Source organism: Eschrichtius robustus, chromosome 4, assembly GCF_028021215.1.
Source record: "Eschrichtius robustus isolate mEscRob2 chromosome 4, mEscRob2.pri, whole genome shotgun sequence".
Classification (NCBI taxonomy): domain Eukaryota; kingdom Metazoa; phylum Chordata; class Mammalia; order Artiodactyla; family Eschrichtiidae; genus Eschrichtius; species Eschrichtius robustus.
The window spans coordinates 150,627,317-150,641,354 of NC_090827.1; the positions used below are offsets into that span (position 1 = coordinate 150,627,317).

At 44.7% G+C, this 14,038-nt stretch overlaps 1 protein-coding gene across 7 annotated transcripts in view; it reads right to left on the minus strand.

The window, feature by feature from the left end:
* Positions 1-13,775, minus strand: part of GRK4 (G protein-coupled receptor kinase 4) — an 82,357-nt gene extending 68,582 nt beyond the window's left edge. For 5 of the 7 annotated variants that reach the window (XM_068543538.1, XM_068543533.1, XM_068543531.1 and 2 more), the window contains exon 1: positions 13,489-13,775. In XM_068543538.1, the coding sequence (XP_068399639.1) occupies positions 13,489-13,643 (155 nt within the window). In that variant the 5' untranslated portion in view covers positions 13,644-13,775. The remainder of the gene's footprint in view (positions 1-13,488) is intronic. The other 2 variants (XM_068543535.1, XM_068543534.1) reach the window with 1 other exon arrangement.
* Between the last annotated feature and the right edge of the window lie 263 nt (positions 13,776-14,038).

Consider the following 14,038-nt stretch of genomic DNA (forward strand, 5'->3'; position numbering starts at 1 on the left):
AGGGTCGGAAAGGCAGAAGCTGAGATGAAGCAGCAGCCCACTGCAGTCTTCCAGGTGAGAGGGACTGTGGCTCAAGCCATGTTCACAGCAGTGGAGGTGGCGAGAGGTCAGATTCTGTTATATTTTGAAGAGAGATGTGAAAATATTTGTCCAATGACTGGATATGGTGTATAAGGAATTAAAAGGCAATTATAAGATTTTTGGCCTGAGCATTAACTGAGATGCAGAAGGAAAAATTTGGGGCAGGAGAGTTAAGAGTTTAGTGTTGACTCTTTTTTTGGTGCCACTGAGGTCTACGAGCAGCGATGTCGAGTGGGCAGGTGGAGAATGAGCTGCACTTCAAGGGACAGTCCATCTGCAGATCCCAATGTGAGAGATGGTAGCTTGTTTCAAGCCGTGGTACTAGATGTGATCACGGGGGAGGGAGTGAGGGTAGAGAAGGTGCGATTCCGCGGTCCAAGCCTTGGGAGCATGTCAGCATGCGGAGGTCTAGAGAATGAGAGGGGAGCAGTCAAATAGCAGAAAGAGCAGAAAGTCATGGGGCACGGCGGCCTGGAAGGTCGTGTTGACTGAGGAAAGCAAGGGGGCTACATCAGCTGCAGCCCACAGGTGTAGTAAGAGGTGGATTGAGAACTGACCCTGGTGACCTTGACAAAGGTGGTCTGGCGATGTGGTGGAGATGAGGGCTCAGCACCCAGCACATAATTCACTCAGTATTTACTTGGAAAAGTAAATGACAAACACACGCAGTGGTGCACACACAAGGCCTCACCCATACATCACTAAACACGGCGGCACGTGTGCACGCGCACACACATGCCCCTACCACCTGGGTCTCTCTATCGCTACGAGAGACCCCTTCTCCCGAGGCAAGGTTCTGTGGCTTGGTCTGGGGAAGAGTCCCACTAGGTGAAAGACAGAGAGGAATGGGGTCCTCTCTGCAGGCATCTTAGTCCACTCAGGCTGCTGTTAACAAATCACCACAGGCTGGGTGTCTTAAAACAACAAGCACTTATTTCTCAGAGTTCTGGAGGCTGGGAATTCCAAGATCAAGGTGCCAGCCGATTCACTGACTGGTTTTTAGATGCCTGTCCTCTCACTGTGTCCTCGCATGGCCTTTCCTCAGTGTGTGCTCTCTTTTTATAAGGGCGTTAATCATGAGGGCCCCGCTCTTATAACCTAATCTAACCAGTTACCCCACAAAGGCCCTGCCTCCAAATACCATCACATTGGGCATTAGAGCTTCAACAGATGAATTGGAGGTGAGGGTGGGAAACAAGCTTTCAGTCCGCAGCAGCAGGCTTGGGACACACATGCTGGAGAACCCTGACAGCCACCCAGCCCCTCCCTCAGCAGGGAAGCCCAAGACTCCTCAGCATCTTAAGTCCTGATGACTACAGCCAAATAATGTTTTATGCCAGAGAAAAGCCAAATATGTGTATTTTCCCTTGTCAGAAATTAGTAGAGGGACTTCCCCGGTGGCACAGGGTTAAGAATCCACCTGCCAATGCAGGGGACACGGGTTCAATCCCTGGTCTGGGAAGATCCCACATGCCGCGGAGCAACTAGGCCCGTGCGCTACAACTACTGAGCCTGCGCTCTAGAGACCGAGAGCCACAACTACTGAGCCTGCGTGCTGCAACTACTGAAGCCTGTGCGCCTAGAGGCCGTGCTCTACAACAAGAGAAGCCACCACAGTGAGAAGCCCGTGCACCGCAACTAAGAGTAGCCCCCGCTCGCAGCAACTAGAGAGAGCCCACGCGCAGCAACGAAGACCCAACGCAGCCAAAAAGAAATAAATTAAATAGATTAAAAAAAAAAAGAATTAGTGGAAATTGCACACTAATGTGAATACAGGCTGTATTGGTTTTAGTGTAATTATAAGATACCTAACATGAAACCATTTTTAAAAATCAATCGCGGTATGAGTAATAAAACATTAATTAAAATGGAGGCTATCACCATATGATTTTCAGATTACTTCCTGGTATTAATGTCCCAGGTTGATCTTTCTGCTTTGCAGTTTAAGTTAAATATTTATGAGGCACTAGGCTCCAACTCAGAGTGTGAGGGCAAAGTAAACTCATGGGGAGTGGACGCTTTCATTAAGTCCTGTCACGGGCCTGGGTCAGCCTGGCAGGCATATGGAGACTCAGCAATTATTAAATGATTTGTTGGTGTTTGCTTTGTGTACAAAGTTACCCAAGAATATTACACCCTTTCATCATGGCTTCGCTTACTTAACCTGAAATTTTATGTCTGACACTTTGTATTGGGTTTGCCAAAAAGTTCCTTCAGTTTTTAAGTAAAAATAAAAGACGTTCCACTACCTTCTGCCATTTTTCAGGCAACTTCATAATTCCTTCTTTCCAAAACTTTTTATCTTTTTGAGCAAAGAACTGCTCCAGGTGTCTTTTACAGTCTTCCAGGTAATTGAAATTTTTTCCATTAAGAGAACTTTGTAAAGACCAAAATAAACAGAAATCTGAAGGTACAATGTCTGGTGAATAAGGCGGATGAATCAGAACTTCCCAGCCGAGCTGTAACAGTTTTTGCCTGGTGATGAAAGCAACATGTGGTCTTGCGTTATCCTGATGGAAGATTATGCGTTCTCTGTTGACTATTTCTGGATGCTTTTCATCGAGTGCTGCTTTCAGTTGGTCTAATTGGGAGCAGTACTTGTTGGAATTAATAGTTTCGTCTTCCAGAAGGACCTCATAATAGAGGACTCCCTTCCAATCCCACCATATACACAACATCACCTTCTTTGGATGAAGACCGGCCTTTGGTGTGGTTGGTGGTGGTTCATTTCTCTTACCCCACGATCTCTTCCATTCCACATTGTTGTACAGTATCCACTTTTCATCACCCATCACAATGTTTTAAAAATGAAACGTTTTCATTACGTTTCAGTAGAGAATCGCATGCAGAAATACGGTCAAGAAGGTTTTTTTCGCTTAACTTACGTGGAACCCAAACATCAAAGCGATGAACGTTATCAAGCTGGTGCAAACGATTTTCAACGTTTGATTTGGATATTTCGAGTATGTCGGCTATCACCCGCGTGGTATAATGTTGACTGTTCTCAATTGATGTCTCGGTTTGATCGCCGTCAACGTCAACTGGTCTACCTGACGGTGGAGCATCGTCCAGCGAGAAATCTCCAGCACGAAACTTCGCAAACCACTTCTGACACGTTTGATCAGTCACGGCACCGTCTCCATGCACTGCACAAATCTTTTTTTGCGTTTCAGTTGCATTTTTACCTTTTTGAAATAATAAAGCATAATATGCTGAAAGTATCGTTTTCTTCCATCTTCAATATTAAAATGGTTACACAAAAATTCACTGATTTTGATGTTTTTTTTTTTAATGCACGCTGATATGATAACTGTCACAATACAATCTAACAAAATTGTTTTGAATGAAGTTAAAGACAACTAAGCACTACTAGAGCCATCTTATGGAAAAACACGAATGAACTTTTTGGCCAACCCAAATAGCTTTTGATGGTTAATGGACTGAAACCTTTTATGATTTAAATATTTTAATTTGACTGATTTGTTCCCATCTCTGCTGTTCTGTGTGTCAGTCACTTATGAGTTTAGGATCTGATATCCTGTAAGTTAGAACTTATTTCTGTTTATGGGTGGTATCTGTTTTGGAAATGAAATTTGGGCTGAAGGTTGGCAGATGGCATCACAGCCAGGGAACGGGAATTTTGTGGGGGGAAGATTTGTTATAACCAGAGACCCAGGAGGCTTCCTGGGTCCTGCTTTCTCACTCACACCCCACATCCCATCTGTCACCAGGTCCCGTTGATTCTGCCTCCAAAACCTTCTTGCATCTGTTCCCTCCTCTCCTCATCCTGTCATTCCTTTTGTCCATACTCTCAGCATCTCTAAGTCTCAGCGCTGGCTTCCTTGCCTTCAGTCTGGTCCTCTTCGTTTTATTTCTCAAACTACAAAGTGATCTTATCAAACATGAACCTGATCATGAAGCACCCCTACTTGTCTCTTTCTAGCCTCTCCTCTCCCTGTATTCTCCTTCTGCACCTCTTATGCAAACGTTCACATAGTTCCCTGAGCACTGCCAGCTTCTTCCACCCTTTGTGTTTTGTAAGCATGCTTTTCTTCTAGCCACAGTGCTCTTTCCTCTTCTGTTCATCTGGAAAACTCCTGTTTATCCTCAAAGACTCAGCTCCAGTGTCTCCTCTTCTGTGCAGTCTTCTTCTGTGTTCCCTTCACTTGTTTAAGCAGCCCTGGTCATTGTCCTCCTTATCACGTCGTCCTACATGTCAATTATTCATTGTCAGGTCTATTCCTTCACCAGACTGTGAGCGCCAAAGAACAGGGATAATCTTTATACTTCCCACACTCAGACAAATAGTGGGTATTAGAGAATTTTTCTAAAAATCTAAGGTATTAGAATTTATTAGATTGCTAATTGTAATTTATATTGACATAAAATAATTTAGCTTAGAAATTAATACTTATTTGTTTGGAGGAAAGACTTTACTTCTTCGGCATTTTTATTGCCTCTAGAAAAATATTTTCTAGTTTGTGAAGGAAACAATTTATTTAACGACCTGTGTTTCTCCTCATCTGATAAGCTCGTCAACATGAACAAATCGGTTTTCTAGAACTGTGCTGTCCAGCATAAGCACTACGTGTGGCCGTTGAGCTCTGGATGTGTGGCCAATCTGAATGGAGAAGTGCTGATTCAGATTCTGACTATCTAGTATGACAATGAGAATTTTTTTTTTTTAATGAGTTAGTTGAATACATTCAGATGTGTTTCATTTGAAACATGGATCCCTATTCTCTGGATAATAGAATATGATTTGATGGGGTTTTTTTGTTTGTTTTTTAAAATATTTATTTATTTATTTTATTTTATTTATTTAGGCCACACAGGGTCTTAGTTGCAGCATGCGGGATCTTTAGTTGCGGCATGTGCACTCTTTAGTTGCGGCATGCATGCAGGATCTAGTTCCCCAACCAGGTATAGAACCTGGGCCCCCTGCATTGGGAGCACAGAGTCTTACCCACTGGACCACCAGGGAAGTCCCTGATTTGATGTTTTATGCACAGAAGTAAAAACACTTAAAAATGTCAATTGGGCTAAAATTGAATGTTCACAATATAGTATATACAGTGAGAAATGGGAGGGAAACAGAATTTCCACAAGCTGTGAAACCACATTACTGTACTGGTGAGAAATCTTAAGGGTTACTTCAACCATAAGGTTAAGGTGAATGTTAACATAGCTGACATGGCTGTTGGTCTGAAGTGGTCAAACAGTAAAATGACCTGAACAGCTGCAGGTCTGGAAACTTTAGCACTTTAACACGTTAGAACTCAATCTCTGTTGTTATTCTGTCAAAGGAGAGCATTTAAAAGCCACTCCCCAGCTCGTCAAGCGCAGAGAGAACACAGAAGACCCAGGGTGCTGAGATTCAGGGAAGTCCGATGGCTGCAGGGTCTTTCGCCTGGAAAGAGGACCATTCCCTAGTGACCAGTGGTGGGCAGTGGTCATCGTGCAGAGGGTACTGGAAAGTGGAAAAAGCCCTGACAATGCAGGTGATGAAGACACAAGCAGAGGTGGAGGACAAGGCCTGGAACCCAGGAAAAGAGCCAACATGAAACAAGAATGATGACCGTCTTCAGTGAGGGGACAGTCCAGGCAGAAGAGAAATAGCAACTAGATCTGAACAGGAACTGGAAATATATGTATGTCTATGATTGCTGTCTACTCTATAGAATTGTGCTTAATTTAACCAGAAAGTAAACTGTATTAAGTCTTAGTTCATCTAACAGATATCAGTAAGAACAGTACAATAATCACAAAGTTCTACTAAGTAAGAGACTGGTAAATATGTCTAGGCATGGGTGACTTGATGCAGAAGCTTATTAGTTTCTGGTCTCAGTTCTTTTTTTTTTCTTTCAGAGATCATTGAAATTTAGTTAAGCACATTGCAGTTAGTCATAAGATGCTTGTTTCCTCCACTTGCCTGTCACCTCATCAAAGGCAAATTTTCTGCCGAGTTCATGGTTCACTCCAGTACCTACCACAGTTCCTAGCACAAAATAAATGGCCAATAAATTCTTGATGAAGGAATGGAAAAAAGAAAAAGAGAAATGGATTAAGCATTCAACTCAAGAAGGTAGAAGCCAATCAAAATAAAGAGAATAATAATATAAGCAGAAATTAATAAAACAGACAATAGCATATGAAACCAAAAGCTGGTTCATTGAAAAGACTAATAAAATAGAAACATCTTTTGCAAGTCTAATAAAAATGACAGGCACACACAAATAATACTCCAAATGAAAAAGATCACAATTGTAATTGTAAAACAGTAAGAAAACGTTGCAAATAACGTTTATGCCAAATAAATTTGAACACTTAGAGGAAAATATTTTTCTCAGAAACCACACATTACCAAACATAGCTCAAGAAGAAACAGGAACCTTGAATATCACAATAACTATTAAAGAAACTAAACAGATAATAAAAAGAACCATTCCCATCCTTTCTTCCAAAGAGAGGAAAAGGCACCAAACCCAGGCAATTTCACAAGCAAGTTTTACCAATCCTTTAAGGTACAGAGAGTCACTATCTAATGAGTTTTTTTTTTCCTTTAAAAACAAAACTTTTACCAGATATAATTTGCACAATAATGTGCACTACTCTTAAGGCTATTTCTTGATGAGCTTTTACAAATGTATATATGCACACAGTTACCACCTGGATCAATAAACAGAACATCCTCGTTGTCCCCCAAAGCTCCCTCTTGCCTCTTTCATGTCACACCCCCCCTTCCCAGAAGCAATCATGACTCCCATTCAGATGGCCGCGGATTAATTTCACTTCATGCTCATGAAATCATTGAGGACTGTATTGAATAGTTTCTTCTGATTTTCCCCTCAACATAAGGCTCTTCAGATTTGCCCAGGCTGTTGCATGTGTCAGTAGTTAACTCTTTTCTATTGCAGTGTAGTATTATACTGTTTCATTATTTGTTGATTCATTCTCTTCCTGAGAACACTTGGGCTGTTTCCAGTTTGAGACTATTAGGAATAAAGCTGGTATAAACTAGACTTTTTGTAGACGTATGTATGAATTTAACCTGGGTATATCCTGAAGGGGAATCACTGGGTCAGAGCATAGGTGTGTGTGTAACTTTATTAGAAACTGCTATTTTCCTGTACCGGTTCGACCATTTTACACTCCAACAAGCAATGTGTGCGAGTTCTAGTTTCAGCTACTCGGCATCTTTGCTAACACTTGATATATTGTCAAGGAATGCAAGCAGCCTCTAGAAGCTGGAAAAGGCAAGAAAATGGATGGATTCTCCCCTAGAATTTCCAGAAAGGAACGTAACCCTGCTGACACCTTGACTTTAACCTAGTGAGCCCCTTTTCAGACTTCTAACCTGTTAGATAATAAAGTTTTGTGGTAATTTGTTACAGCAGCAACAGGAAAACTAATACGGCAAGTCAGAAAATGGGAGACTTGTGCAAGGCATATTTAGTATCCAGATTATACAAAGAGCTGCTACAAATCAATGAGATACTCTCCCCTCACTGGGCAGAAGATGCGAACAAGCAATTCACAAAGAGGAAAGCTGAATCACCAGTCAATGTGAAAAGATGTTCAATCTCCTTGGTAATTAGGAAAACACAAATTAAAAGTGTTACATGGACTGACCTGTATCCGCCCCCTTCCATTCACATGTTGAAGCGCTGATCTCCAACGTGACTGTATTTGGAGATGGGGCCTTTAGGGTAGTAATTAAGGTTAAATGAGGCCAGAGGGTTAGGACCCTAATCCCATAGGTGTCCTTGTAAGAGCAACAGTTACCAGATCTCCCCCTCTCTCAGCCAACACAGAGGAAAGGCCATGTGAGCACACAGGAAGAGAGCCCTCACCAGAACTCAACCAGGCTGGCACCTTGGTCTTGGACTCCTGGCCTCCAGAGTTGTGGGAAAATAAATTTCTGTCATTTAAGCCACCCAGTCTGCGGTATTTTGTTATAGCAGCCCAAGCAGACTAATATAAATGGTAAGATAACATTTCATGCCCTTCAGGAACAAAAGTTTGAGAGTCTGATAACTCCAAGTGCTAGCAAGAGTGGAAAGGAAGGAAGGTGAGGGAGGGAAAAGAGGAGGAAGGGAACTTACACATCAACAAGGGTAACAAAACCACACACACACACACAGAGCAACAGCACTGACCTGAAGTTTAAATCATGTAAAACAATACTCCATATTGTTACCTACAAACCTAAACAGCCAGAGTGTAGAGAGACCTTGGTTATCTCTGGGGAACGAGGGAAGGGCCTGGGATCTTGGAAAGATACACAAAGTGTTTCAAGTATATCTGCAATGTTTTTTTCTTAAAGAAAGAAATGAAATACAGCCAAATGTTAAGATTTGTTGGGCAGTGGGCACTGGGGTGTTTGTTATATTATTTTCTACACTTTGAACTCTTTCACAATTATAGAAACCACATTCACATTAAATTAGGAACGTTTATCAAAACAGAAACAGATTCATAGATACCGAGAACAAACTGGTGGTTGCCAGAGTGGAGGGGGGTGCTGTGGGGATGAGTGAAATAGGTGGGGGAGATTAAGAGGTACAAATTTCCAGGTATAAAATAAATAAATCACCGGGATGTAATGTACAGCATAAGGAATATACTCAAGAATATTTTAATATCCTTGTATGGTGACAAATGGTAACTAGGTCTATCATGGTCATCATTTTGTAATGTACAGAAATACCAAAGCACTATGTTGTACACCTAAAATTAATATAATACTGTAAGTCAATTATACTTCAAAAAAAAATTAGAAATGCTCTTTCCGCCATCTTTCCGTGCCACCATAACAGCGGGCACGAATGCCCTGGGTGATGTTCTCGAAAGCATCAACAATGCCGAAAATAGAGGCCAAAGCCAGGTTCTTACTAGGCTGTCCTCCAAACCCATTGTCCACTTTCCAACTGTGATGATGAAAGCATGGTTCCATTGGAGAATTTGATCACATGTGATCCCATGATCACAGAGCTGGGAAAATTGTTGTGAAGCTCTCAGGCAGGCTAAACAAGTGTGGAGCGATCAGCCCAGATTTGATGTGCAACTCAAAGATCTAGAAAAACGGCCGAGTAACCTGCTCCCGTCCCGTCAGTTTGGTCCCTTTGGACTGACAACCTCAGCTAGCATCAGGGTCCATGAAGCAAGACGAAAACACATAGGAAGGAAAATCCTGGGATTCTTTCTCTAGGGATGTAATACATTCATGCAAATAAAATGCTGCAATGGAAAAAAATCAAAAATGTTAATCAATGTTTCAATTGTCAAAAATGAAAATACTTTTTCTTTTCTTTTTTTGGCCACGCCGCATGGCTTGTGGGATCTTAGTTCCCCGACCAGGGATCGAACCCGTGCCCTCGGCAGTGAAAGTGCGGAGTCCTAACCACTGGACCACCAGGGAATTCCCACACTTTTTCTTTTTTATTGGAAAATATTTTGGCTCAAATTATCATTACCAGAAGAAATCAAAAATGAAAAATCTAAGCTTTTTTTTTTTTTTTAATTTATTTATTTTTGGCTGCATTGGGTCTTTGTTGCTGTGCGTGGGCTTTTCTCTAGTTGCAGTGACCGGGGGCTACACTTCGTTGCAGTGCACGGGCTTCTCATTGCGGTGGCTTCTCTTGTTGCATAGCATGGGCTCTAGGTGCGTGGGCTTCAGCAGTTGTAACACGTGGGCTCAGTAGTTGTGGCTCGCGGGCTCTAGAGCGCAGGCTCAGTAGTTGTGGCGCACGGGCTTCATTGCTCCGCGGCGTGTGGGATCTTCCCAGACCAGGGCTCGAACCCGTGTCCCCTGCATTGACAGGCGGATTCTTAACCACTGTGCCACCAGGGAAGCCCTAAGCTTAATTTTTTAAGTTATAAAGATAACCAATACAAGAATTAAAAACAGTGATATAACTATATTGATAAGGGAAAAGAAGATGGAGTTGGTTTAAGTGAGCTATCTCCTCATGAGGCTCAGAAAAGTCTGAATTGATCAACACTATACTTTAGAAACGCAACAGTAATCAGGAAGATAACTAAAACAGAACCCAAGAAAAGAATCAATGTGGCTGCACCTGGGGAGTGTCTTTGTTTGGGCCACTATAATGGAATACCACAGACTGGGTGGCTTATAAGCAACAGAAATTTATTTCTCGCAGTCTAAGATCAAGGCACTGGCAGCTTCGGTGTCTGGTGAGGAGCTGCTTCCTGGCTCAAAGACGGTGTCTTCTGTGTCTTCACGTGGCACAAGGGGCGAGGGAGCTCCCTGGGGTCTTGTTTAAAAGGGACTCGTAGCATTCAGGAGGGCTCCACCCTCATGACTTAATCACCTCCAAATACAATCACACTAGGGATTATGCTTCAATATATGAATTCTGCAGGGACACAAACATTCAGTCTACAGTAGAAGGAGTAGAATGGAGAGGGTTAGGGCTCTTTATCATAAGTCCTTCTATTCTCTGATTTTCAAAAATTATTGGTTATTTGGAAATGTTTTTTTAAACACATAGAACAGAAGCGGTGGAGCTGATTTTGTCCTTGGCTCTATGAGAGGCATTCCTACAAGACTGCACCAGGTTTAACCCACCTGAATGTGGGAGCATTGTTTTTCAAAACAACACTCAGAAAAAGAGATGTAGGTTTACAATGCAAAAGCTCAAGCACAGTGTCTCTGCCAGGAAGTGAGACTAGTTAGCACAGCAGTAAGGGGGCAGCAAAGGTAACACTGTCCTGTGTCCTCTGAACTAGGACTCTCTTTCAATTTGGTAGAGACAAAGGTTTACATTCTGAAAGAAAAACACACGTGCCTGGCCTTTGGCTAACCTCATAACTAGTTCTGGTTGACCCTGCTGTCTTTGCTAGTGATGAACATATAAACATGGAGAGGGAACCTACAGGTTGCACTGCAGATACAATTAAACATTTAATACTGACTTAATAAGAAATTAACACAACACTGTAAATCATCCATACTTCAACAAAATTTTTTAAAAATGAATAATAAAATAATACTGATTTAATAAAAACAATAAAAATGTTCATTCAAAAAAAAATAAAAAGCACTTAGCATTTACAAGTATGGAGCCAACTGACATCCCAAAGTTGAATACAATCTCAGGTTTTGCTCCCTATTTCCAGACTGCTAGTCTAAAAAGAAAGCTTATTTTGAAACTTCAATTTCTAGTTATCACCAGTACTGACAGACTTCCTAAGATGTGCTCTTTTTGTCCTTCAGCCAGCATTTGGAATTTGCAGAGAACAGACTGAGTGCCATTACAGCGCTGGGTTCCGGTGACACAGAAGGGGAGACCAAAAGCTGCCCCTGGGGATGCCCAGTGCAGCAAGAGCTCATCCTGGGCACAGCAGTGGCTCAAGGGATGGAGCTCAAGGGATGGAGTGACCAGGCCTCCTGCAGGAATGTGGACGTTCCCCAGAAAAGACTCTGGAGCTGGAACAGGAAGGAAGAAGAAGACTGCAGGCAGAAAAGAAAAGCCTGGAGGCGTGAAGTGGTGTGACACGCTCAGCTGCTGTGGACAAGGAGAGGAGAGCAGGCCAGTGGTCAGACAGGACCCTGTGGGCCATGATGAACTAAGGCGTTTGTACTTGACCTGGAATGAAGCTCCAGGGCCAAATTTTAAACAGAGAACAAATCTGTGTTTTAGAAAGTGTTCTAGCAGCATTGGGAATGATAAGAGAAGCAGCTCTGGAAGTAGAGACCAGTTAGGAAACCACTGCCCTCAGTCAACTTACGAGGTGTCGAGAACCATCTAAGGGGGTACTGGGTGAAGACAGAGACAAAGAAATGGACAACAGAAATAATGAAGCTTAAGGATAAATGAGATTCAAGGACCTCCTGCATGTGGGGATTCAGGAAGAGAAAAGCTATGCCTTTGGAAAGTCTAAGAATGAGACAAGGAATCAGGTTCAAGGTCAATTAAATGATCACAACTGCAATGTTAAAGTGCCAGCTTTTCATCATGACTCTGGACATAACAAAATCTACAACCACAACTACTATGATTATTTACTGAGCACTTTCTAAGCGCGAAGCACTGTACCACGTTATTCCATGCAGTCCCCTTGTCAATACCATGAAGCAGGATTGTTATAAGTCCAGCTTTACAGAACAGAAGAATGAGGCATAGGAACTAGCTGGGATAACGCCCATAAAGAATTGAGCACGATGCCTGACCAAAGCAAACCCTCACTAATGGTAGCTATTCTTAACTATCAATCATTAGGCTCTGCAGCCAAACTTGAACATGCTTTATTCCCTCCGTATCAAGCCAATCCTAATCAAGACCTTTCCTCTTGAAAGGCACTTGGGATACATAGGGGAAGGGGGGGGGGAGCTTAAAAAGAAAACAAAACCCCCAAATCGGAAATAGTTGTGTTCCAGGTTAATTTCTCTCACAGAACGTTATACACTATTCTAATCACAAGATGAACCTGTTGATGCTTCTCAACAGCATCCAAGTCACCAGGAGCACCACTTGGCCGACATCTGCGCCCAGGAATCCTGAAACCCTGGGAGATGCAGCGTAAAACACTTCTTCCAGGTTGTCTTAAATATACATCCTTCGGTGGGCACTTAACGCTGTTGCCAGCACAAACATGAAGCAGCTGCTCCCACACGGACTCCCTAAGAGGGAAGCCGCCGAAGAACTATGGGTGGTCTCTGCCGCCTGCTCTCCCATCTCTAGGGAGCCAGGAGAGGGGACACTCGGTATTCCACAGAGAACTCTACTCCTGGGGTCTCTGAGCAGAAGAGCTGCGCCAACTGCTGCTTCTACGTTGCTATCAGGGTGAATTGTAACTAACGTGCTCAATCTATCTCTAAGTCGGGCTAAAGCCCACTCCACACAGCGTAAAGTCTCAGACACCACCAAACCTCAAAACCAAGAATCGATGTTAAAGTAACAGTCTAAACACACTAACGGAAGGGTCTCCCAGGTCAGTTTACAGGATTTTCTTCTTGGTCCTTTAAAGAGCACAGAGGCACGGTTCTTGTTTGCTGGCTTCGCTCGCTGGTCCGGCTTCCTCCCTCGGGGACAGAACACGGCTCGCCTGGTGCTGAAGCCACACTGCGACCCGAGGTTCCGGAGGAAGAGCAGGACAGGGAACAGCTCACACTAACAAGAGCCGAGCGCAGGCCACCTTCACTTGGGTCCTGAGGCGCCGAAAGGGGACGGGGCGGCTTAAGCTTTACGTGCCCAAGCTGACCACTCTCCGACTAACCAATCCTGAGAGTGAGGCTGCGCGGACCCCGGGTCTGGATTCCACAGAAAATCTGGGGTCCGCAGCGGGATCGGGGTTCTGCTTGGGACCAGGGTTCCCCAGCAGGACTGGGGTTCCACGGGGATCAGGACTCCAGCAGGGGTCGGGGCGCCGCTGTGCACCCACCTTGGCGCGCTTTCAGCAGCATCGAGTTGGCCAAGAGGTTCTCGAGCTCCATGGACGACCGCCGCCGCCGCCCCCGCCGCCGCCGTGACCAGGCTTTGTGGACGCGAGGAGGCGAGGTGGCGGCCCGGGGCGGCGGCGGGGCGGCCTCCGCGCATCGCTCGCCCAACGCCGGGTCGGGTCCCGCACTGGGCCGCCGCTCCTCCTCGTCCTGCTGCTGCCGCTGCTGCCGCTGCTGCTGCTGCTGCTGCCGCTGCCGCTGCCGCCGCCGCCGCCGCCGCCACGGCCACCACCCGCGCCGCCGCTGCGTCGGACGCTGCCGGCGCCGCGACGCCTCGCCCTCGGGACCCGGGGCTGCGGCCCGGGACGGGGCGGGCCGGGTCCCCGCGGTCACCCCCGCCGCGCCGTGGCCCGGGCTGTCGGCCCCATCGCCCGGGGAGGGGCTCACTGGCCCGGGCACCACCCCCCGGCAGCGACGGCTCCGGCCAACGGCTTCCCAGACGAGGGAGCCAGAGCGCAGCGCTCCGAAGGCCCCGAGGCTGGGGCGGTACCG